The 25386-nt window shown below is 45.4% G+C and overlaps 1 protein-coding gene across 1 annotated transcript; it reads right to left on the bottom strand.

Annotated features, from left to right (window-relative positions):
- Window positions 1–246: 246 nt before the first annotated feature.
- On the bottom strand, window positions 247–25178 carry Fbxo40 (F-box protein 40). Its single transcript, XM_028894990.2, is given in 5 exon segments — window positions 247–3036; window positions 5308–6491; window positions 6494–7214; window positions 9671–9700; window positions 25025–25178. Coding segments are annotated over 4 exon segments (2121 nt in total). The 5' UTR covers window positions 9674–9700; window positions 25025–25178; the 3' UTR covers window positions 247–2823.
- Window positions 25179–25386: the final 208 nt, after the last annotated feature.

Below are 25386 nucleotides of genomic sequence, written 5' to 3'. Positions count from 1 at the left end.
TCTCTGTGTAGCTTTGCGCCTTTCCTGGAACTCACTTGGTAGTCCAGGCTGGCCTCGAACTCACAGAGATCTGCCTGCCTCTGCCTCCCGAGTGCTGGGATTAAAGGTGTGCGCCACCACCGCCTGGCTACATCTTTTCATAATTGAACAAATGCAACATAAATGAATGTAACACACCTTTACACAGTTGAATATTCCTCAGCATAAACAAATGCAACACATTTTTACATAAATTTCCACACCACCTTTTAGAGTGCAAAGCAACTTTTATTTCCCATTAGAGGCACGCTGGGGTTGCTGATGCAGAGATAAGTCAGCATAGATACATAAAGCTGTGTTCTCCATTTCAGTTGGATTTGGCATCACACACATGTTAGACTTGTACAACATTGTTGCTTTAAACCTACCTTGCTTCCCATTTGACCCTTCCTGGTAAGGCAAGCTTCCTTCTCAAGTCCCTAAGCTGCTGAGGTCATGTGCGGCTCAGTTCTATAGCCTCCCTGCTCCACATTCAGCGGCTTTCCACCTCTAGGTTGCCTTTCCTGAGGGTGATGGTCATCAAAGCGCCCCGCTCATGGGTGGCTTCCTGTCTAGGCTCTGTGCTTGCAATACATCCATCCTCATTCTCCTCACCTGCTGCTTAAACTGAAGCCACATGGCAATGCCTTGCTTCTGTCACAGGGGACCCGCTGCTCATACTGTTCTCTGCAGTTTCCTCCATCCAATCATCCACCAAGCCCAGGGCCTCTGAGAAGGTCCCTTTCGCCATGGCTGCCCTCCCACAAAGTGAGCGTATCTCCAGGGACCGGGGAATACCACAGGGGAAATCTTGGTTTCCTTTAACATACACAATGAATTCCCTTATAAAATGTTTGAAGATGTCAATCATCTCAGGGCTGCTCTGAGATGGGAATTGATGGAGGAAAGTGTGACTAAGTAGCCACACCCCAATCAGGTGTGTGTGGGGCAGGGGTGGCTCTCCTCGGCCAGGTTGCCCCCAGCAGTGCGGCTTATGGAGGCAGAGCCCTGTGGCTTCTCTGTCTCTCTGCAGCTCCTGGCCCATGTAACTAGAGTCCTGGGCTTGCTTCTGTGGTCTGTAGTTCTCTCTTTCTCTAATAAGAAACCCTGAGAGGGCTCTGAGAACTCCATTCCACTAGGGGAAGAAGTCAGAACCGAGGCCTGAAGAACTCAATTTCTTTCAGCCTACGACATTGTTTAGCTTTTTTTAAGTTATTCCTCTTCACTGAACAAAATCTTAGAGAACACTCTAGATACAGTTTTAGAAAATGACAAGTCACACACACACATACAAAAAGCGTGGTGAAATACAAACCAAGCTGTAAAGATGGGGTATCATAGCATGGTGTTAACAATAGTGTGAGAGGAAGATGTGAAAAGTGAGCACGCTTTCAGTCTGGGCTCGCTCTGCTGCCTTCCTGACGCCGTGCAGAGGCACCAGCTTCTTCCTCTGCACCAGCTTCTTCATCTGCACCAGCTTCTTCATCCGCACCAGCTTCTTCATCCACACCAGCTTCTTCATCCACACCAGCTTCTTCATTCACACCAGCTTCTTCGTCTGCACCAGCTTCTTCATCCGCACCAGCTTCTTCGTCTGCACAAGCTGGGAACCATGGTCAGAGAGGCGGATGCCCAGACAAGCAGCTCACAGATTGGCGAGACTCCTTCGTGATTTGAATTCTTGGCTGGCTGGTTCCCAGTGATGCCTGCCTCCCTTTCCTTGTTTTTCATTAGCATGAGAACTTCTAAGATTGCTGGGAAATGGCACCAAATAAGGGAAGAGTAACTTAATCTAAGATAAATTACTTTCCTGGTTTCAGGTATCCCCAAAGAGGCCAGGGAGGGAGGATATATTCTTACACTGGTGGCCCAAAACCATATTGGGGAGATCAGCTCCATCTGGTTCTCAATTTAGCATCATCACATGTTTAAAAGCCATTTTGTAAACAAGTAAGAGTCGCGTTGAATTATGGCCACTGGATAGCTCTGTGAGATCTGATTTGGCACACTAAAAGGGGAGCACTGGATAGCTCTGTGAGATCTGATTTGGCACACCAAAAGGGGAGCACATCCTAGCTTGGTGTTGCTGGTGTAACCACCTTCAGGACAGTGGCTCTCAACCAGGAGCTGCTTTGTTCCTGGAGATCTTTGACCTTTCCTTCACTTTTAAGGACTTACTTTCTTTGTGTTGCCAAGACTCTACACAACGGACTGTTGGGCTTTGGCCTGTGGTGTCCTTGAAACTGCTATGCTTACCCAGTGTGGTCCGTTCTGTTGGGTTGTGTTGGAAGCATCTGGGCTTTGATGCTGTAGGGGGCCTAAAAGAGCCCTTAACTGTCAGGGAAGACCACACTCTAGAACCTTCCAGACGAGTTCCCTCCACCTGGGATACCCCTGCCCCTCAGACTCTATCCCTCTAGTGCCTGCTCCAAAAACTTGCAGGTGGTTTGTAAACTAGACAGCTCAGTGTAGAATCACTAGTCTATGCTAGTTACAGAATTTCCTGGTTCTCTTAGTTGACCTAAGGACTTGGGTTCATTTTTTTCAAATGGCCTTAAGTTACTTATTTTCTCCCAGACAGATCTATTTTAGGAAATGAAAAGAGGAAAGAACTAAGATAAGGCAAAAATGTGGCACTATCTTACAAGCCATAGCTCAGAAAACTAGTGTCCTAGGGTAGTTGCTGAGGCCTGAAGGACTTCACACATTCTCAGACCCAGTGAAGCAGATATGAGGGGTGTCCTCAAACCGTACTGTCCTAATTTCACTAACCCTGAGAAGCCAGGAGCAGGGCTGTGCAAATATTTAGGTGTATCTACCCCGTGGTCGGGCCCTAAATGTGGACACCAAGCTCTCCCGGGCCTGCTCTTGGGGCTGACACATGCTGGTCAAACGAATTGGTTCAGTCTTATGCTCCACGATGTTGAAAGGACAGGCTTTCAGGTGTTCAGACATGGAGGTGACTTCATTAAACTCCCAGCTCTTGATTTTGGAGAAGAGGCTGCTGAACTGCCAGATCTGCTAGGAAAGAGAAGCTCAAAGGTGAACACGGGCAGTGAGCACTGAGCGCTTCCAGGCTGAATGGGTCTGAGCAGTACGTGAGATGGCTGGCCCTGTTCCTCTGTGGTCAGCTTCCACAGTGCTCAGTGGCTGCCTGGACATTCGTTATTTCCTTTCCCTGCATCTAATGCCTAGCACCTGGCTAATTAATCACCTTCACAGCCAGCCTTATAGTTGTTTGCCGTGCCTGATGTCAATCAGCACTTGATACACACCTTCCCCAGCACCCTATGAGCAACAAAAATTATGTCTAGACACAGTTCGAATGGTGATGATTAGCACTCGTGGGGTTCTGCTCTGGAACTTTTGACATCAAAAGCAGATTCTCCTTTTCCTCTGTATTTGGACTAGGAGAAGGCTGGGGTCCGAGGAGCCCCCAGCAGCTCCCAGGGACACTGAGGAAGATCTCCCTTAGAATACAGCCAATATTGCAGAAGCGAGGCTAGGAACAAAAGTCATTTTTGAGCTGCCAGAGTAAACCTTACCTGAAGCTGTTGCCTTTTTTTTTTTAATTATATCGGTTAATACGTTTCTTTTATCATTTATGCCCCTTTATGTTTGTTTTCTAAAACTTAAAATTAAAAATAGCCTAACAAAGAAGGGTATTCTTAGAAATAAAGACGCCAAAAGAAGATGTCTATGAGTATGGTGCTCATTGATTTTTCCACCTGGGATAGGGCCACAGAGTCACCAGCTTTAAAGGGCTGAGGGTTAGACAGACAGACGCCCTTTCAGCCTGACTGCTCCACCATCATGTTTGATCATTGTCCCTGGGCAAGAAAAGTGTTCCTGAAATCTTAGAACTGTTATCATTTTTTCTTAAAAAGCCTTTAATATGTGTATCCTTTAGCCTTGCATAAATTATTGCTCCCTTTCTGCAAGGAAATTAGTCTGTCCCACATGATATCCAAAAGTGGCCAGACATATTTGAATTTGGGACAAAATTGAACCAAAAAATAATGAGTTTTTTTTAGTATGTAAATTACATTATTGACATCTGATTTTATAGAGAAAGATATGTTCTGGTCTTAGATGAATGTTTATCACTAACGTGGGTTGGTGGCAACTGGTCTTTAATATGTGAATGTGGGCATAGATAAATAAAAATGGTCTTATAATTATTTTTTATGAAGACTGTTTAAGGAATAATTAAGGGAAAATATACAGGATACTTTGGACATAATAAAAATAGATGCAAACAACTCTAATTCCTCCAGACCAGTTTGAGAACATCCACGTATTATGGGCAAACACAGCGGTGGCATGAGTGATCTAAGTAGACATCATCTATTCAGGGTTCATGTTATCAACACATTTGCTATGAGAAAAGATATCACAGACACTTTGACTACGATGAATTAGGAGTTTAACTTCTGGGGAAGTTGTAATTCAGTGAAGATGGACTCACTTGAGAAAAGGAACAAGGTTCTACAGAAGAAACAGATTCTTTGATTTATATATTGCAGTGTTTCATATTAAACAAGCAATTCAGCCATGGGAAATAAACGCTCCAAACACAACTTCAAAATAAAACCTATTTTTAAAAGTCTGTTGGCATGAGACTGAGAGGAATTTGTTTGTCTATTACACCAATCAGAGTCCAAGCAGGGAGCAAGTGGTACACTCAAATTGGGTGGGTTTTTTTGGGGGGTGGTTTGCAAATCTGGGGGCAATATTCAGAGTTAGTAGCCTAAAGTTTCATGGAAAGGGGGAAACTGTTCACTCCACCCAGAACAAGTAGCTGTGTGGATCAAGTCACCTGGTGTAGTCACCTTCAGTGGAGGGACACAGCCACTTCATGGTGTCTTGAAGGTGAGGGGCGGGCATGCTGAGGAGAGTGGATCCTTCAGCACTTCCCCCTCCTGCCTTCTTCTCCTGAAACAGTTACTCTGGTTCAGCCTAACTAGGAGCTGGAGGGGAGCCAGCTGAGGCAAGCTGCAGAGATAAGTCTCTGGATGGAGACTAGAGAGAGCCCGTACAGAATGGGTGAGCAAATGAAAGATATTCAAGGGGTCTAAGCAGGCATTGGCATCCACATTATACTGTCAAAGATACGTTTATAGTCTCTTTCCTGCTGGACTGAACTGCTTCAGTGAGTCTTACTTTCAGCAACTGTCCCAATGCCTGGTACAGCACTTGTCCCCAAGAGAACTTTTAAAAATATTGAATGAATGAACACATGAATGAATGAGTGAGTGAAGAAAAACAACCAAACAAGCGTTTACTTGCCTGACTATGGACTTTCCAGGAGGTGCCTCCGTGAGAATATCTCTTCTTCTTCCACTGCAAGAGGACCATCCCTCTCTCTTGTAACAAAGTGGCACAGATGTTCCTCATCAGCACCGACACCTGGGAGAGCTGGGCTAGGCTGATGCTGTCCAGAAACCCAGCAATGTATTGCAAAACCTCCAGCGGCAGGCTGGTTAGAGAATTCAGGCTTTTCCTACCATGGCCTGAGAGCGGGTCGCTCTTCCACCCCTCACTCAGCTCCGGAGCCACCTCTGGCTTGATGGCAAAGGTCTTCAGCTCCTGGCTATAGATCACTTTTGCTTTCTGTCCAGGGGGCCGGAAGTGGTTTTGGACAAATGTACATCCCAAGTAGGCGAGAGGGCATCGATGCTGGAACCAGCCATTGAGACACGACTGAATGTCTGTGTGGACGTTCTTGAAGTGCAGGGGAAATTCATCTCTCCGGAAGAATTTGTTGCAGGTGAAAGTGAAGGCTGAGCTGCTCTTATTGTGCCTCCGGGTCACGCACTCACTGTGGAGCTCCACGTGCAGGCCCCCAGGCTGGGCAGTGCCTAGGACATCAGCCAACACCGTCTCTGAGGAAAACTGCTCTGGCTCAAAGTTGTACGTTTGGGTGGCAAGGTCCATAAAGAGCCCGTCGATGCTCCTGGATTCAGAGATGACGTGGCCTTTGAGTTCCCTTTCCAAAGCACACTGGAGGGTGGTCTTGATGAGATCGGATTTGGGCAGGTCCTCCACACAGACGCCCAAATCGGAAGTGTCCACCGCCTTGTGCTCACTTGGCCTGCACCTCAACATGGCATCTCCCAGGCGGGCTCGCTTCCCGCAGTAGCTCACAGGAATTTTGAAGGTGTAAACCGTTTTCACTTCTTGAGCCTCGAGGTTGCCGTAAACAAAGTCCCTCTCCTTGGGCGTACAAGCAGGCATCTGCCCGAAGTGGATGAGCATGCGCCCGTTGTGCACCAGATACATGTTGTAGTCTTTGGCATCTACGGCTGTTTTCAGTCTTTCCAGAACACCATCCTGCCAGGGGGCAAGTCCTGTCATCTCCATGGCAACAGGAAGATCCTGGGGCTTCCGGCTTTCCTGTGCTTCTCTCCCTCCGGGCGAGTCCTCTGCATCACGCGTGCTACCATCACCGGGACACTGCTCTTTCCGGTCAAACCCTTGTCTTCTCTCTTCCCCGAGGAACCTGTTAAAACCGAGGCTGAGTGCTCCTTGCTGAACATGCTTTCCCACTCGCCAAACTTGGCCAAATCCATTCCTTCTTTGGTTTTTGCCAGGGCATCTCGTTCCTCCTGACTGAGTTCCATCACTGGCCCGTTGGCTGCTGGCAGACAACAGTGTGGTCCTGGCCTGGTCTCCACTCCTCCCACCGCGCCTCCACTCTCTTCCCAACTGGTGTCACCATTCATGGCTGGCTCCTCGGCGGCATCTCTGGTTTCTGGGAAAAGGTCTACCATTTTCAAGGACCGGAAGAGAATGTTCTGGTCCTGGAGGGCCAGGGCTGTGTCCAAACACTCCTCGTTGGGGGTCTCTTTCATGATGTTCTCATGAAGGACGGTTTCGGAGTCCACATTGGGCCAGCGGTTCCATTCCATGGAGCAGCAGACCACGCTGGCGGGGCACACCTGCAGATGCTTAGCCAGCTTGTGGCGGGCCATGGAGAGCGGGCAGCCATACTCGGAGTTGAGGCAGGGAACCTGCTCTAGAGGGCAGAGGAGCGCGTGCTCTGCCTCTTTGCACATGTGGAAGGTAGCGCCACAGAGCAGGTGGCAGCTTATCACCGGGCAGGAGACGCTGGGCTCCACTGGAACATGGCAGTGGCGGTTGATGCATCCCTCACAATGCCTGTGCTGCCCAGGTGGAGGCCTGCGCGCCCGGCCCTGGACACAGTAGGGACAAAGGCAGAAAAGACAGGTGAGTGCAGCAAGGGGGAACAGAATACATTCCTGAAGTGGGTTTTGATGCACTCACCTCCTATCTCTTTAAGACTTCTGTAGCAACCTCTGAATGCAGAGATAATTGGGAACACATCAGTCCAGAACAGTCTTTGTAGCAGTTTATGCTGTGTAAGTGGTATGTTCAAAACTGATCCCAAAGACTGGGCTGTGACTCACTACATTTGACAACTGTTATTTTCAAACTATGTATTATGGGTGATTTGTATTGATAATAGTATTGTCTTAGGGTTACTGTTGCTGCTGCGATGAAACATCATGACTAAAAGCAAGTTGTGGAGGAAAAGGTTTATTTAGCTTATACTTCTACATCACTAAAGGAAGTCAGGACAGGAACTCAAGCAGGGTAGGAACATGGAGAGAGGAGCTGATGCAGAGACCTTGGAGGGGTGCTGCTTACTGGCTTACTCCTCATGGCTTGCTCAGCCTGCTTTGTTATAGAACCCAGGACCACCAGCCCAGGGATAGCCCTACCCATAATGAGCTGGGCCCTCCCCCATCAATCACTAGTTAAGAAAATGCCCTACAGCTGGAGCTTATGGTGGCATTTTCTCAATTGAAGTTCCCTTTCAGAAAACTCTAGCTTGTGTCAAGTTGACATAAGACTAGCCAACACAGCTATCAATTTAATTTTGAACATTGCTTTTCAGAAACAAGACTAGATTCCTATATTTGTACCTATGTACCTATATTTCTCATCATGCTTATTACTTTTTATGAGATAATCCCTTCTGAAGACTGTAACACTAATTGCTAAATGGTTTTATTACTAAACAAACCAGGAGCCAGATATTGAGGTGAATGCCAAAAGATCAGAGAAACAAAACAAGCCACAGCCAACCTCACCTCACCAACTCCTCAGCCGATTCTGTTTCCTCAAACTGAAAGCCTCTGAGTCCTCACCCAAAAGTGTCTCTGCTGAACTGCTGCTAAAAAGCTTCTAGTTCCTGGTCCTCATACCTTATATACCTTTCTGCTTCCTGCCATTAGTTCCTGGGATTAAAGGCATGTGTCCTTCCCAAGCACAGACATGAGATCTCAAGTGCTGGGGCTAAAGGTGTGTGCTACCATGCCTAGCTCTGTTCCCAGTGTGGCCTTGAACTCACAGAGATCCAGATGGATCTCTGCCTCCCAAGTGATAGGATTAAAGGCATGTGTGCCTCCACTGTCTGGCCTCTATGTCTAATCTAGTGGCTGTTTCTGTTCTCTGACCCCCAGATAAGTTTTGTTAGAGCACAAATAAAATATCACCACAGAAGACAAAGAAAGGAAGATATGAAAAGGGGAGAGGGTAGATGTAGGAGGAGATGGGGGAAAAGTAAATAAGATCAAGATATATTGTATGAAATTCTTTAAGAGTTAAAAGTATTATTTAAAAACTTCTGCATGCTGGGTGGCAGTGGCACATGCCTTTAATCCCAGCACTTGGGAGGCAGAGGCAGGCGGATCTCTGTGAGTTCGAGGCCAGCCTGGTCTACAGAGTGAGATCCAGGACAGGCACCAAAACTACACAGAGAAACCCTGTCTCGAAAAACCAAAAAAAAAAAAAAAAAAAAAAAAAACCAACCAAAAAACAAAACAAAAAAATCCACCAAACTTCTGCCTAAGATTATGAAGATAGGGTGGGAACTTAGCTCAGTGGTAGAGCACTTTGCCTAGCAAGCGCAAGGCCCTGGGTTCGATCCTCAGTTAAAAAAAAAAGATTATGAAGATATAGATTTACATAGCTTCAGGAGTCTTTATTTGTTTTATTTTCCAGTTTGAGCTACAATATATTGGGATTATATTTTGTATATAATTTAATTCAAGACCAAAATAATATTTACTCTTTGAAAATAGTGATGATGTACATAACACTTCTGAGGATGAATGTGCTGTTATTCATCTAGCCAACTATTCCAGAGGACAAGACCAAGTCTGGTTTTCCTCTCTAGGATCCAGTGCTTGACATAAGCCACACTAGGTATTCAGTACTTCCTGAATGAAGGAACTGTCAGCCATTTGGATTATTGTTGGCATTTTTAATATTTTACTTTTTAAAATTTTCATTATTTCACTGACATTACATAATAATTCAGTATATATATACATATACACACACACACACACACATATATATCAACCAATGGCTAATAACCACATCATAGTAATTAACATTTCTATCTCATCGTTTATTGTTTCTATGTGTTGAGCAATTCATTTTCATTTTGTCACTAAAAGTCTTTGCTCACAACTCTTTCTCATCTTTCCCCTTAGTCAGTGTTCACTTGTTGATAACAAATATCACACAGCCACATCCATAACCAGCTTGGGCTCTGGGATAACTAGAGTTAGACCTGGATCTCTCAACAGTGACGCTCCAACAAAATCCTGATACTTACCATGGCTTCCCAATGTCTGGCTTCTTAACTCTAGGGGAAATATGAAAATATGAATGATTAGTAAGGAAAGTGTTGTAGTTATTGATATGATCGAGGGCCAAAGAGGCTTCCCATGGTCCCTCATTAAATTCTGCTTACCACCTTGGAGGGGTTGTCCCATTTTACAGTTAAAGTGGAGACTTGAGAAGCTAACTCATCCAGGGTCACTCATCTGCTAAGTACGGAGTCAGGTTTTCAAGTCAGGCCATGCTGGCCCAGGCTCTCTGCACTGACCCACATGTCCTCTGATGGGGCCTGTTCCAACTATGGAACCCGCGACTTCTGCTTCTTGAAACCTCTCTGTACTTTTGACCTCCTTGCCTGTCCACGTGCTCCCCCCCCCCCCCCCCCCCCCCGTGGAGCTTCATGTCTACTGAGGGGCCAGCCTGATGTCCAGCTTGACCTGGGGCATACCTATCCTATGCCATTCACCTTGGAAGCAGGCTACAGTGGGGACAGTGACAATCAGAAGAGAAGCTGTTCTGCCTTAGCCAGCTCTTACCCAGCTCTGGTTGCTTGGTTCTCTGAGGGAATGGATTGCCGGATCTCCTGGGTTTTCCAGAGAAGGGAGGGGGCAGATTTCCTTGACTGTGGATCAGCAGAGTGGCTAGGAGGCCGACTGCATAGGTTTCTCCTCTAGCTCTACAGGCCAGTAGCTAGGAGGCTTTGGGAATGTTTCTTAGCATCTTTTAAATCCATTCCCCCTCTGTGAGGGAGGCGGCCAGCACTACCTACACCACTAATGAGCAGGCTGGCACTATTGAGAGGAATGAAAGAGTTAAATGCACACGAAATTTAAAGTAAGTTTTCTCTATTTCATCATAGTGCAAAATGTTTTACTACACGATGTATCAGAAAATCCTCAGAATTCTCTGTGTTGACAACTAATTCAATTGAAAACAAAAACATTCTATTTGGGCAAAGACACACTGTTCAGGCTAGACCAGCCATGCTGGCTAAGTTTGTAACGCGTGGCCTAGAGAGTCAGCAAGGCTGTTCCAGTTTGTGTTCATCTGGGGCACAGCTGGGAGGTTAGCACCCCAAAATCAGAAGGTGCAAAACCTTACCTTTTTTTTTTTTTGAGACAGGGTTTCTCTGTGTAGCTTTGCGCCTTTCCTGGAACTCGCTTTGGAGACCAAACTGGCCTCGAACTCACAGAGATCCGCCTGCCTCTGCCTCCCGAGTGCTGGGATTAAAGGCGTGCGCCACCACCTCCCGGCTAAAACCTTACATTTTTATTTATTTAGAATTTGGCAATTTGCTGTGGGTGATTCTCTCCCAGTAAAAATTTTTTTTCAAACATATACAAAAGGTGAATGAACATATACAATAAGCAATTCATGACACATCACTCGAACAATTGTGTTATTTTTGTGCCTCTTCCTCTTAATGTTTAGAGTCACCCTACATGATAACAAGATACTAAAGATGCTAATGATGCTTCATCCCTAAGCACTTCAGCATGGACCTTTCCCTCTGGAATCTATGGTACCATCATCTCATCAAAAAACAAAAAACAAAACCAAACAAAAAAAAAACTAAAAACAGCTACCTAGCATCATGAACACACACACACACACACACACACACACACAGAGACAGGTCTCCCTATGTATCCCTATGTATCGTTGTCCGCTGTCCTAGAACTCTCTATGTAGATCAGGCTGGCCTTGAACTCACAAAGATCAAAAGTCTCTGCCTCCCCAGTGCTGGGATTAAAAGTATGCACCACCACACCTAGTTTGAAACAGAATTCTTTTCAGTACCAATGTATTGAAGCTGGGCAAGTCTTTTTTATTTAGTCTGCAATAACCCCTGCCCCCCACATCTTCAAGGAATTTTAACTCTGGCTCCCTCTTTTTGCTTTTGTTTTTCTGTCTACCTGTTCAACAAACATTTGTTGATTGTACTCTGCCCGCGAGTCACACAAACTGCTTTCAAACTGAGTCCTAGACACTTTCATCAGACTCACCTGTGGCACGTGTGGACCTGGAAATCTGCATTGTTCTATGTGGTAGTCAGCCACACGTGGCTGTTTCAATCTGATCACAATGGAATAAAATAGAGCAATTCCTCCTTCACGCCAATTGTGTTTTAAGTGTTCAGTAGTCACACCTTCAAGTAGCTACTCTGTTGGATGACGGAGAATAGAATATTTCCATTTTCATGGAGAGTTATAATGCTCTGTGCTACTGTAGAATCTGTCTGCACCCGTGGCTATGTGTGGGATAAATACTGGATTTATACCCTCAATCCATGCCCTGGTGTTTTTTGTTCATTTGGTTTTTTGCTAGACTCATCAGGGAAGAGGAAATTGTCTCCATTGGTTGCCTATAGGAAAGTCTACAGAGCATTTTCTTGATGGATGATTGATGTGGGAGGGCCCAACTCACTGAGGATAATGCCACCCTGGATAGGTGGTCCTGGGTTGTGTAGAAAGCAGGCTGAGCAAGCCACGAGGAGCAAGCTAGTAAGCAACATTCCTCCTCCGTGGTCTCTGCTTCAGTTCCTGCCTCCAGTTTCCTGTCTTGAGTTCCTTCTCTGACTTCTCTTCATGATGGACTATAAACTACAAACTTTACTTTTTAAAATTTTTATATGCATTGGTGTTTTGCTATGGGTGTCAGATCCTGTGGAACTGGAATTACAGACAGTTGTGAGCCACCATGTGGGTCTGGGAATTGAACCTGGGCCCTCTGGAAGAGCAGTCAGTGCTCTTAACCACTGAGCCATCTCTCCAGCCCCTAAACTACAAACTTAAATAAACACTTTCCTCCACAAGTTGCTTTTGGCCCTGCTGTTTATCACAGCAATAGAAACCAAACTAGTCAACACACTTCCAATCTGGTTATCCCGCACCAGGCTCACTGAGTAATCATGAAGGAGGATTCTCCCAGTGTGCTCTGTTCTCCTGCCACCCTGAACCAGGGAACAGGTAAGAAGCTGCAACTCACAGCATCAAATAGGTTCAGGGCCCAGTCATACAAAAGCAAAGATACGAGAGCCAGAGAGAAGCTGGACAGGGTTAGAGGACTGACAGGGTTGGACTGTCTTATGGGCTGAATGTTATGCCCACCAAAGTTTTTAATGCTGCAGCCTAATCACCAGTGTGGTTATATTTGGAGGTGGAGTCTTTGGGAAGTGATTGTGTCTTGAGAGCAGAGCCTGCATAAATGAAATTAGTGCCCTCATAAAAGGGGTCTGAGAGGAAGGACCCTCATGACTTCTGTCCTCTTAGCACAAAAAAACACAATAGCTGTGAACCAGCAGGCAGGCCTTCAAAATACAACAAGTCTGCCATAATCTTGATCTCGGACTTCCAAGTGGGAAATAAATTGATGTTGTTTTATAAGTTACACAGTCCCTGGTGTTTTGTTATAGTAACCAAAGTGAACTATGGCAAACGGAGACAGAACAAAGTCAGTCCAAAGAATACATCTTTTGTATGCAATGGTCCAGCTAACTGATCGCTTAAGACCAGCTTAATGGGCAGGTTGCCGCTTGCCATATTTGAGATCATTCCTAGAGGGAAAAGTCCATGGTGGACTTTGTGTGAAAAGTCTTAAATATTAGACTAAGAGATCTGGAACCATTTGGTACACAATAAGGCGGCATTTTTCATTGTGATTTGGGAGCTAAGTGGGATGAAGGGAGAGGCTCTAGAGCTGGGAACTGATGTAGAGAAGCTGATGTTTCACAGGCGAGGCTGAAGACAGCAGAAACGGAAAGATGAATCTGATGGAAGGCATTGCAAAGGGAGACTCCGGGTTATTTCTGACTGGAGATGTGGAAACGAGCTAAAGTTGATGCCAAGGTTTTAATCCAAGAGAAAAGAATATTGGCCACAAGTTCAGAGAAAAAACGGAAGTCTATGAAGAAACTACTTGAGGAGGCGAGCTAAGTCCAACAAGTTTGATGTAAATTGTTCAAGGTGATGGCAATCCTGTGACAAGAAGAGGAACTTGGAGGCAGAGATGATGGTGTGGGAATTACCCAGGTGAGAGAGAAAGCTCTAAGCGGGAAATGAGAACACAGAATAGACATCTGAGACATGAAGTATTAATACCCAGCCATGTGTGACCACTTTGCAGACATTAGGAAAAAGGGCAGCCAGAGGAGAGACTAAATGTGCAAATCAGGACTATGCTGTCACAGATATAAAGGAAAAGGTGAGTAATGCCACCTACACTGACACACACACACACACACACACACACACACCAGCTGTGGGACCCTTGCCCGTTTGAAACGGGTGCTGGATGAGAGGAGAGAAGCAGATACTTTGATGCTGACAGGATTGTGACCTCTCAGCAGGAATTGGCACCATCTGCTTCCTGTTCAGAATGGCAGCTAATCAGTAAGGATGGAGTGTGGAACCCTCTGGATCCCTTCTGGCTTTCAGGTGGAAAAAAAAGGCTGATCACAAAGGGTGGGAGGGCGTGTGAAAAAAACTACCAACACCAGGAATGTCCGGCATACTTAGTACATGTTGGCAATGTAATTAGTCACAATGCTAAGCTCAATTTCTGGGAAGAGAAACAAAGGGTTTGGCTAGTTTACTGAACTCCAGGCATGAGAACTCTGCTCCCCAGCAAGGATGCACTTCACCAGAGGCATTGTGATTGGCTCTAAGCCCAAGCTTTCCCCTTAAGTGTTTTAGAGTTCTTAGGAACCATGAGTGAAGGTGAGGATATACTATAGCTTGTTGTTCTCTGTTACGGTGAAGTTTTTTGAAAATATCTGAGAGAAAACACCACATGCTGTTAACAAAGATGTTCTCCCCCTTCCTTTTTAAATGTCACTATTTAAAGACCTCATTCCAAACTCTAGAGTGTCACCAGCTGAATGACCTTGAGACAGGACTAGTGTTGAGCAAAGATCACCTTGGAGAAGTTTGGCAGTAAAAAGAAAGAAGAAAGGCAGATATAGTCCAAGACATAAAAAAAAAAAAAAAATCACATCTCAACCTTCCATTGTATACTTGGGAGAAATTCTTTTTACCTAGATAAGGCTCAATCCAGAACTCTCGAGAGTCTAGAATTATTGCCTGAGATTCTCCTAGTGTAGTATTGAAAGCCAGACATCCCAGGAAACCCCTAAGGGGCAGGCAGATTTGCACAGTGAATTGATTACCTTGAATTTCAGACAGTGAGTCTTGCCCAAATTGAATCAAATTGGATGTAACATCAGTGATGTAAAGAAAGCTGCTCTCATCCTCTGATTCAGTGCTCAGTGGCTAGATGCTTTTCTTTGGAGTTTATCTGACTTACCTAGACTGAAGATGTATCTCTGTTGACTATAATGGACAAAGAGAAGTGTCTTAGTTAGGGTTTCTATTGCTATGAGGAAGCACCATGACCAAAAGCAAGTTGAGGAGGAAAGGGTTTATTTGGCTTACACTTCCACATCACAGTTCACCGTTGAAGGAAGTCAGGGCAGGAACTCAAACAGGACAGAAACTTGAAGGCAGGAGCCATGGAGGAATGCTGCTTACTGGCTTGCTCATCATGCATGGCTTGCTCAGCCCGCTTTTCTTATAGAACCCCCCACAGTGACAGTAATCACAATGGGCTCGGTCCCCTCACATTAATCATTTTAAAAATGCCCTACAGCTAGATCTTATAAAGGCATTTTCTCAACTGAGGCCCCCTCCTCTCTCGATGACTCTAGCTTGTGTCAAATTGTGGTGAAATTAGCTAGCCTAAGAAGGAAGGTTTTAGTGCCTATATTAACATTTATTTAGTCCTCACAAAAACCGTTGTGAGGTGGGGGTTGCCATCTTCAGTTTACAGACAAGGACACTGAGGCACAAGGAGATCTCCATTTGTCAGGCTTCAAATCCAACACTCTATTGTGTTCCTAAGGGACATGTATGGTTCATCTCCATCATCTGGAGAAAACACAAGGCCATGGCTAGAGTGGGCACAGTACAGTGTTCACATGTGTAACCCTTCCAGAGTGGAAAGGAGCTAGATGATCCTTATCAGGAAACTGTTGTCCTATTATAAATTGTTTCTGTCTTTTAAGCCACAGCTATCTAAATCCACCACTGCCAGCAGCAATTAGGCTGCAAGGGCCATAGCCAGAAGGAATTCTGTGTCCTCAGGCTCTGACTCTTGCAAAGCTACGAAGGGAACTTAACTAAACCTCTGTCCCCCTAAAGAACTCAAGATTCGTAGGGTAAGGTGGAATTCTGCTCTTCAGAGGCTGAATAGCAAGGAGCTCACCTCCTCTCCTAAAAGCCCTCGCGTTTCGCCTCTCCCCTCCTTATAAACCCTTCTCCACCTGGCTCCTCCCTACCACTTCCTGTCAGCTAGTTGCTGACTCAGCCTCCTGACCACAGGTGAATTTTACTTAATCAAACACATTTTTGCATCATTAAACAAATATTCTAGAGCAAAAACAAAAGTAACTTGAAATAATATTCTGCAGCAGGAAACGCCTGTCTCCATGCAGATGTTTTTGTGGGCCTTTCAATCAGATCCGACATTGTGCCCGCTTTGAGTAGAATAAACAAGAGAACAGTCTCCGATTGGTGGTGCTGTGCTTCAGAGACACAAATGTGAAAGAGAAAGCTTCAGGGTTAAAATGCTACACTACAGTATTGGTTCTGAAACTTGAAGTGAAATACGCACCATATCAGTTACATGTTATAGAACTTCTTCACTGTGAAAGAGATGATAAAAAAAGATACGCCTGAAGCTGGGCGATGGTGGCGCACAACTTGAATCCCAGCACCCAGGAGGCAGAGCCAGGTGGATCTCTGTGAGTTTGAGGCCAGCCTGGTCTACAGAGGGAGATCCAGGACGGGCACCAACACTATACAGAGAAACCCTGTCTTGAAAAAAACAAAGATGCTCCTGAAACAATGTATGGCTTCCAGGTGTCCCTGATCCTTTCAGTTTTTGTGTTTTTGTGTTTGCCCTTAAACTCTCTATCCCCACCTCTAACAAACTAAATTTAGTTTAAAATGTGTGCAACATGCTTTCATCAAAATACAGGTTTAAATTTCCCCTCTCCAAAAGAGACAATAACTAACATGACTTAGCCTTTATTAGCCCAACAATACACTCCATTTTATTGGCTCTATCAGATGTAGTCGGAGTGAAGTTGATGGGAGCAGGTGTGTGGTAAAGGAGTGAATATCTCTATGAAGAAATGGAGCATTTAGAACCTGGCAGGAGCTGGGCATGGTGGAGCACACCTTTAACCCCAGCATTCAGTAGGCAGTGGCAAGAGGATCTCTGTGAATTTGTGACCAGCCTGGTCTACATAGTGAGTTCTAGGACAAAGAGAGACCCTGTCTAAGACAGATAGATGGATGAATAGATAGGTAGTAGATAGGTAGGTAGGTAGATAGATAGATAGATAGATAGATAGATAGATAGATAGATAGACAGATAGATATAGATAGAGATGGATGGATGGATGGATGGATGGATGGATGGATGGATGGATGGATGGATGGATGGATGGAGAGAGAGAGAGATAGGACTGTCTGGTGGGGTTGAGGACAGTAGTTTAACCAGATGATGGTGGTGGCATTCTGCTGACTACTTAGAAAGTGATGAAGTTGCTAAGCCAAGGCAAGGGAAGCAGAACAGTGGCTCTTACAGCTTTCAAGGAGAGGTCCCCAAGGCAGAAGCAGCAGCATTGTCTGTGAACTTGTTAGAAGTCTCATTTGAGTTCCAAACCCAAATCTACTGAATCAGACCTACTGATTCTCACTAATTTTATGGAAGTTCAAATTTGATAATCATTGAATTCCAGACACACAATGGAACCACTGCTGGGTGGGTGAGAATAAGCATAAAGGCTTATGTTTTTCTTCTTGAGACAGTCTTGCTCTGTAGCCCAGGCTGGCCTGCTAGATGAAGGGTTTTCATGAAAGACCTAGAAAGACAGTGAGCAACTCTGCTCATTTCTGTATCTAGCACCACTACCAAAGTTGGTGATCTCTTATCTGCTCTAATACCTTGGCCATATAACCAAGCTCACTTCCCTATCTTGCATCCCATAATTCATAGTTCCCAGGAGAAATAATGACTTTAACAATGTAAAAAATGGTGTAGCCGGGCGGTGGTGGTGCACGCCTTTAATCCCAGCACTCGGGAGGCAGAGCCAGGCGGATCGCTGTGAGTTCGAGGCCAGCCTGGGCTACAAGTGAGCTCCAGAAAGGCGCAAAACTACGCAGAGAAACTGTCTCGAAAAAAAAAAAAAAAAAAAAAAAAAAAAAAAAAAAAAAAAAAAAAATGGTGCCATCACTCCTCTGCTTAATGCCTTCAGCCATTTCCAAGACAAGGAAGAAACTGTCAAGTCATGGCTGTGACTGACAAGCCCTGGCATGAACTGTCTCTGTCCCTTTCACCTCACCTTTGACCTTGCACCTTTGCTCCGACTTGTCACTTATTCTAGCAGGGAACCCACTTTGCTCTTTCCACCAGGACTGTGCTCCCCTCGTCCCACCTGCATCATGAGCACCTTGCCGGTGTTTGTATCTCAGTTAATATGTCACTTCTGCAGAGAAGCTTCTGGACCGCTCTAGTACTAGACAAACCAATTAGTGCTCTCCTGAATTACCTAAGTGCTTATCTAATATCCTGGAAGTTAATCTATTATTTATCCATCAAATGGGGCTCAGCACCCCCACAGAACCTGAGGAGGTAACCTGAGACAAAATGAGGAAAGTGTCTGAAAACATAAAATCATTCCATTTTTTTAAAATCCTTCCTGTATGAGAAGGATATTTTTGCTCCATCTCCCTGGTCCATTGCATCATCTCTGGTAGCTCTTGGCTAGTCTTTCAGTTTGCGGTTCCTCTTTGCTCCAATGTCCTACAGACCACAAGTGGCTTAATGATCTTTAAATCCCATTAAAAAGAATTCTACTTAACTTTTTTAAAGAATAGAAATCCTCATCCTCTTGTGGCATGAATATTAAAAGGTCTTATTAATAAAAAACTTGGGAGCCAGGTATTGGGGTGAATTCTGAAAGATCAGAGAAGCAGAATAAGCCACAGCCAACCTCACCTCACCAACCCCTCAGATGATACTGTTTCCTCAGACTGGAAGCCTCTGAGTCCTCATCCAGAAGGGATCTCAGCTGAACTGTGACGGATCTCTGCCTCCGGAATGCTAGGATTAAAGGTGTGTGCTACCACTGCCTAACCTCTATGTTTAATATAGTGGCTATTCTGTTCTCTGACCCCTAGATAAGTTTATTGGGGTGCATAATATATCAACCACATCCTCTCCCCCACAGGTCACCACAAGCCATTCCTTAAGCACGGAAGGACTGCAGATTGTACACTCGGATCTTTCATGTGTTGTGTCTAGGGACTCCCACTGTCATCAGAAGTCACAGAGTTAACTCAAGGAATCTCTCTTTTCTAGGTTGAAGTTTATAATTTTTAGTGCTTATCCATATTGCCCTATTCATGAAGGAAATGCCCATCATCCTTAACAGTAAGGAACAACTTTGAGATTTCATCTTAACCAAGTGAGAATACCAAAGACCAACAGAATAATTGACAACAGGTGCCAGGGAAGATGTGGAGAAAGGAGGGCCCTCGTTCACTGTTGGAGAGATTGCAGCCACTCTGAAAATCAGTGTGAAGAATCCTCAAAAACCTTCTAAGGCTACCGTATGACCCAGATACACTTCTTGGTATATGCCCAAGGAGCTGGCATCCTACTCCACAAATCCTTGCTCACCCAAGTTCACTGCTACTCTATGCACAATAACTAAGAAAGGGGAGCAACCTAGATGCCCTTCAGCTGACAAATGGACAGTGAAAATGTGGTGCGTACACACTGTGGAACACTATGATGCCAACGAACCACAGTAAGGAGAAGCACGGCACAGTAACCCTAAGGGTGTAGTAGTAGCATGTACACTTTGGTGGTAACGAATAGTTCTATAATTTGATTTAAGGCCTGCTTAACAAGAGGGAAATCATGCCTGATACTGGAAAACCTGGCCAGCCACCCAGGACTAGTGAAATCATGGATCTTGGAGGGAGAGCCTATAATCACCACTTACTAAACCGGCATAATCCCTAACTACATTCTAAATATTTGTTCTTATACCCACAGATAAGTGTGGTTTCCACTTCTCACCAAGGACACTTTTCTTTGCAAACAGATTGTGTCTTAGTTACTTTTTAGCTGCTGTGATAAGACACCATGACCAAGGTAACTTTTGTTTTGTTTTGTTTTGTTTTTTGTTTTGTTTTATTTTTTGAGACAGGGTTTCTCTGTGTAGCTTTGGTGCCTATCCTAGAACTCACTCTGTAGCCCAGGCTAGCCTTGAACTCACAGAGATCCTCCTGCCTCTGCCTCCTGAGTGCTGGGATTAAAGGCATGCGCCACCACCGCCGGCTCCAAGGCAACTTATAAAAGAGTGTACTCAGGCTCACAGTTCCAGAGGTTAGAGTCCATGATCATCATGTTGGGAAGCATGGCAGCAGGCAAGCAGGCATGATGCTGGAGTAGTAGCCAAGAGCTCACATGTTGAGATAACAACCACAAGGCAGAAAGACCTTGCTAACCTGGAATGCACTGAGTTTTAGAAACCTCAAAGTCCACCCCCAGTGACACATGTCCTCTAACAAGGCCACACCTCCTAATTCTTCCAAATCGCTCTATCACTTGAGGATCAAACATTTAAATATATAAGTGTGTGGGAGCCATTCACATTCAAACCGCCACAGACATCTGAAGGATTAGGGGGCGTGGCTTTGTTCGCAGAGGTGTGTCACTGGGGGTGGACTTTGGGATTTCAAAAGCCCACTCCAGACCCAGCCTCTGGCTCTCTGCCTTCAACTTGCAACAAATGCGAGCTCTCAGCTACTGCTCCGGTGCTTTGCCTGCCTGCCCACCAGCTTGCTTCTTGCTGTGACAGTCATGGACTAACACTCTAAAACTGTAAGCCAGTCCCTAAGTAAATGCCTTTGTGAAGGCAATATGAAGGCCTAGACTTGATTTTACAGACTCCATCTTAGGGAAGGGCCACCATCTTAGACTACCTGCTGTACTCAGTTCCAGGAAGGACCTCAGGAATGTGCCATGGCAACTCTAACAGATACAGGGCAGTATGCTCCTGCAGACATTGTCTGTGGTTTATGACCCTTGAAGATACCCAGATAATCCTGCTGAGCAGCCCAGATAATCCTGCTCAGCAAGTTGTGGTTCCCCGACAAAAGTCCAACCCAATAGTTTCAAAAGTGGCTTTGTGCCGAAAGTCTAGACCAATAGTTTCAAAAAATCACCTTGCCCCATATCCCTTCTACCCAATCCCAAGATGGCAAAGCGTGTAATTCCCAGTTTTTTTTTCTTCTTTTTTAATTGGTTTTTCCCTATAAAAACTTTCTACCCATGGGCCTGCCACTGCCGCCATATTTCCCTTCATCTGCCGGGTGGTGGCCCAGGTTTGAACCTGACAAAAAGACCCTTATGTGCTTTCATTGGAAACTGGCTCCTTGGTGGTCTCTGGGGGTTTTGTGACATGGGCACAACACTTTCTGTGGTGGTTTGAAATGTGAAAGAAAATGGCACTATAGAGTGGCCTTGTTAGAGTAGGTGTGGCCTTGTTGGAGGAAGTGTGTCATTGTGGAGGCAGGCTTTGAGGTCAAGCTATGCTCAAGCTACTCCCAGTGAGACAGACCACTTCCTGTTGCCTTCTGATCAAGATGTAGCCAGCACCTGCCTGCTGCCATGCTCTCTGACATGATGATAATGGACTGAACCTCTGAACTGTAAGCGCCACATGTTGCTGTGGTCATGGGGTCTCTTCACAGCACTAGAAACCCTAAGACACGTTCTTTTAGAGGTTGCCTTGGTCATGGTGTCTTCTTACATCAATACAGATGGAGATCATTCCAAACAATTACAACTTATCAAAATGCAGAATTGTGGAGCCCAGTTCCAAGTAACACAACTACAACCCAGCTCCTCTCCTAAGGCTCAGGGATCATTGTGGAAGAGGGGGTGGGAAGATTATATGAGCCAAAAGAATAGGAAGTTTGCGGTGAGATCATGTCTTCTAGAAATGTCAGAGAAGTTATATCTATGAAGTCTCATCAACATGGCTACCTAAAAAAGTCCCAAAGGAGGAGAAAACCAATAGACATGCTAACATGGAAGGCAGAAGGTTCCAGAGGTCTTAACCCTAGAAAGAATTACAGGCAATGAAGGAATACTGGGAATGGGAGGAATAGTCTTCCCCAGGGAAGAGCACACAGGTTGGTTATTCGATACCAAATGCTCAGCCCTGAAAACATATGCATTCAAGGAACATCATTATATGGACTGAGAATGTTGCATTTTTTATATTCGGGAACACACACACACACACACACACACACACACACACACACACATATGTATGTAACAACAATTAAGATGCTGTGGATTTAAATGAAAACAAGGAGTGTGTACATGGGAGGGTTTGGAGGAAGGAAAGGGAAGGGGGGAAATGATATAACTGTATTATAATCTCTAAACTATTTTTAAAAGAAAATAAGGGAGTTCCCATTGCCACTAGGCTTAGACATTGCTGTCGGGGGAACAGTGAGAGAAATTTAGATGGGCAAATCGGAGCAGATATCATGACTGGCAGGTGCACTCAGGCAGTAGAAGGACCTCTGACCTCTGACCAGAATATTAGTGGAGGTCACAAATGTGTCTCAAGGAATGTACTAGAATAGGAGCTGGGGAGCAAGCATCCCTAACATAGAACCCTCAAATGTAAGAATAAAAATCTATAAAGAATAAAAAGAATTAAGAACAAGTATTTAGACTGTAGATAGGGAGTGTGCTGGTTTAGCAAAGGGTGGCTGCAGGGTTTTCTCAGTTGATGTTTCTGGAATAGGACTGAATTGTCCTACACTACAAAGAACCTTAACCTAAGTGGCAGTCTAAAAAGGCCCCAAGGACAATTTGAAGCAAATTTAGGGAGGTACTGTAGTGATGATGGATGGCTGTCACTTCCAGGTCTTTTGTTAATGAGGTGAGGGGCAGGAGAAGAAAGCTTTTCAGCCCCTTAGGTAAATGAAACCTGCACTGAGTGGGACTGACTTGGAAGACACACACTGAGCACGTCCAGAATTGTTATCACACCTTGTTCTTTGGAACCCCTGCAGCTGTATAACCAGACATCTCTGGACCAGGCAGAAAACCAGGAACTCTTCCAGGGCTTGTCTGACTTCAGCGCATATACTAGGGCGGTCTTTGTAACAGACTGTGGTTCAGTGGACCGGAGGGAAGCCTGGAATTTCCCCATAACAAGCTCCAGGCTAGGCTGATGGTCCAAGTTCTACCTCTCCAGTTTTCAGAGGAGAACCTGAGGCCCTGAGGTGGACTGTGTCTTGCCTGAGCTCGGACACTGTCTGTGATTAGCCACATGTTCTGTTCTCGCTGCACCCAGATGTTCTATAAGTCTGTAGAAACCCCGGTCCCACACAGCCAGTACCTGAGTGGGGGTGGCCAAGGGCGTGGTAAGAACTTAGATGGTGCCAAAGGCGAAGTAGGACAGAGCCTGGCAAGGTTGGAGGTGACTAAATGTCATTGGCCAACAAGGTCGCAATAACACACATAGCAGGTGTATTTACAACCAGCAAGACAGAATGGGATCAACAGTAATTTTTACATGTTCTACTATGGTTTTAAAGTTAGTGACACACAGGCTTGATGTCAGGGAGATATTTTTAGGCAAATGGCCCTTTCAGCACCCATCATATGGTGCTGTGACAATTGTGACCCCTCACATGGCCAGCCCTCGAAATAATGATTGATTTTTCTGAACTTGAGACTCAGTGAAAGTGGGAAGGTTAAAAGGCAAAGATCGAACATGCTCTTTAACTCCCAACCCACTCACCCACCAGTTAGAGTTACTCATTGTTCACCCACTTTCCTGCTGTGGAGATATTTAACTCTAGAGAAAGAACATGTATAAAGTTAACCGTTAAATTCATCTCTCTGCCTCTTGGGATTTTAACTCCCCTAGGCATCTATTGATAAATCCCTCATGTGGTCCACGGGCTTCTGGGCTGTGATTCCAGCAACTTCACCATCCACTAATAAAATGAGCTTCCCTGCATCCCGTCAGCTTTACAATCGGCAGTCTTCCATCTCTAGAAGACACTCTACCTTTAAAGCTTTTGACTTATTAGCATTTAATTCTCATAGTCAATCCTTAACTTGGGGGGGGGGCTGGCAAGTTGCCCCCTTGAAGACTTCTAATCTAGCCTACCCGAGTCTCATGCACTCACTTCTGCCTCAGTGCCATGGAAACCCTGGCAAAATTAAACGCCGTTCAGACGAGGCCACAGTGAAACTGATTGTGCCTAAGCAAACAGGTCCCGATACTAACACAGACTCCTGTACAGACTTGGGGGGTACAGGAGGGTGAACAAAAGGAGCCGGAAGGTAGGGCTTCTGAGTAGTTGCCTTAGACCTCCTTTGACTCAGCATTGACACCTCAGATCCCTTTCTGCTCAGGCCACTTCCCAGACTGTCCTCAGCTGAACTCTGAACTGAAGAAATATCGGAAACTAAACAGGGCCCCTTGGCTGCTGCCAGCTTTTTTCATGCACACAACGCTATACGGTTATTCCAGGAGTAATTTTATCCGCTTTCCTAGCTTTTAAGACCATGAATGGCTTTCCTCACTTTACTTCTGCTGTTCTGGGTGTGCATGCTTCGAGTCAGTCACAGTAGGTACATCCGCCTGTGTACGATTTTCATCTGGTGGAACACTTTCACTTTCATGGATGTGTTTTTTTGGATTCAAGGGAAGTGTGCAGGAAAGAGCTGCACTTAGGCAGTTTTGTTAGGCAAAGCCGGGTTTCAGATTGCAGGCAGAGTGTGAGTAGTGCAGAGTGAGTGCAGTGGAATGCAGCTGTGGTGCGTTAGCCCGCAGTGTGTCACAGTGGATGGAATTTAAGCCTTGTGACAATGACTTGCAATTAGAGCAGCAATGATGATTGGAGAAAACGTTGCAGCATTTGAACTAACTCTGGGTCTCCACTTCTTCCCTGGGCACATGCCGCCTCCCCCTATCACCGCTCTGTAACTAAGATGACACTGAACTGTTCTGATTGATCGTAGAAGAGCCAGCCTAAGCCGGCAGAAGGCTGCTGGCACTACAAGCTGCTGTAGGATTTGAAATAAATTCAAAACAGATTACACATGGCTGAGGATTCCCAGTACCAACCTCTCCCCCATCACCCACAGGTTCCGAAGTTTGTTTAACAACCCACCTTCAGGGCACAAAGGAACAACCTGGGTCGCACCTGCCCGCGTTTGAAAATCTTACCTAAATGGTACAAGCTGACTCAGCATCTGCAGCTACCAGCTCTTAGATGGTGCGCAAGCAGGTCTCAAGGAGGTGGCTGCCAGTGCCTCTGCCGCAGCAGAGGACCCGAGTTCCCCTGGAAAGGCAAGCGAATGGGAGAAAACGTCAACTGACATAGTTCAAGTGTTTCAAAGTTAAAAATAAAACTATATCACAAGGGCAACGTGATCAGGCTCAGCTTACGACTCCCTTCGCCTGTAGGTTATCAACACTCGGTGTCCAAGTCCTGGAGTGGCGGAGCAGAGCCCAGGGGAAGCGGGGTTTTATACCAATGGGCTTTTTCTTACCAAAGGAAGGAGGAAAGCCTTTGGAAGAAGGGTCAG

This window comes from Peromyscus leucopus, chromosome 12 (genome assembly GCF_004664715.2).
Source record: "Peromyscus leucopus breed LL Stock chromosome 12, UCI_PerLeu_2.1, whole genome shotgun sequence".
In the NCBI taxonomy this organism is placed as follows: domain Eukaryota; kingdom Metazoa; phylum Chordata; class Mammalia; order Rodentia; family Cricetidae; genus Peromyscus; species Peromyscus leucopus.
Note: the sequence above shows the minus strand (reverse complement) of the source record. Positions and strands in the feature narration are given on the sequence as shown.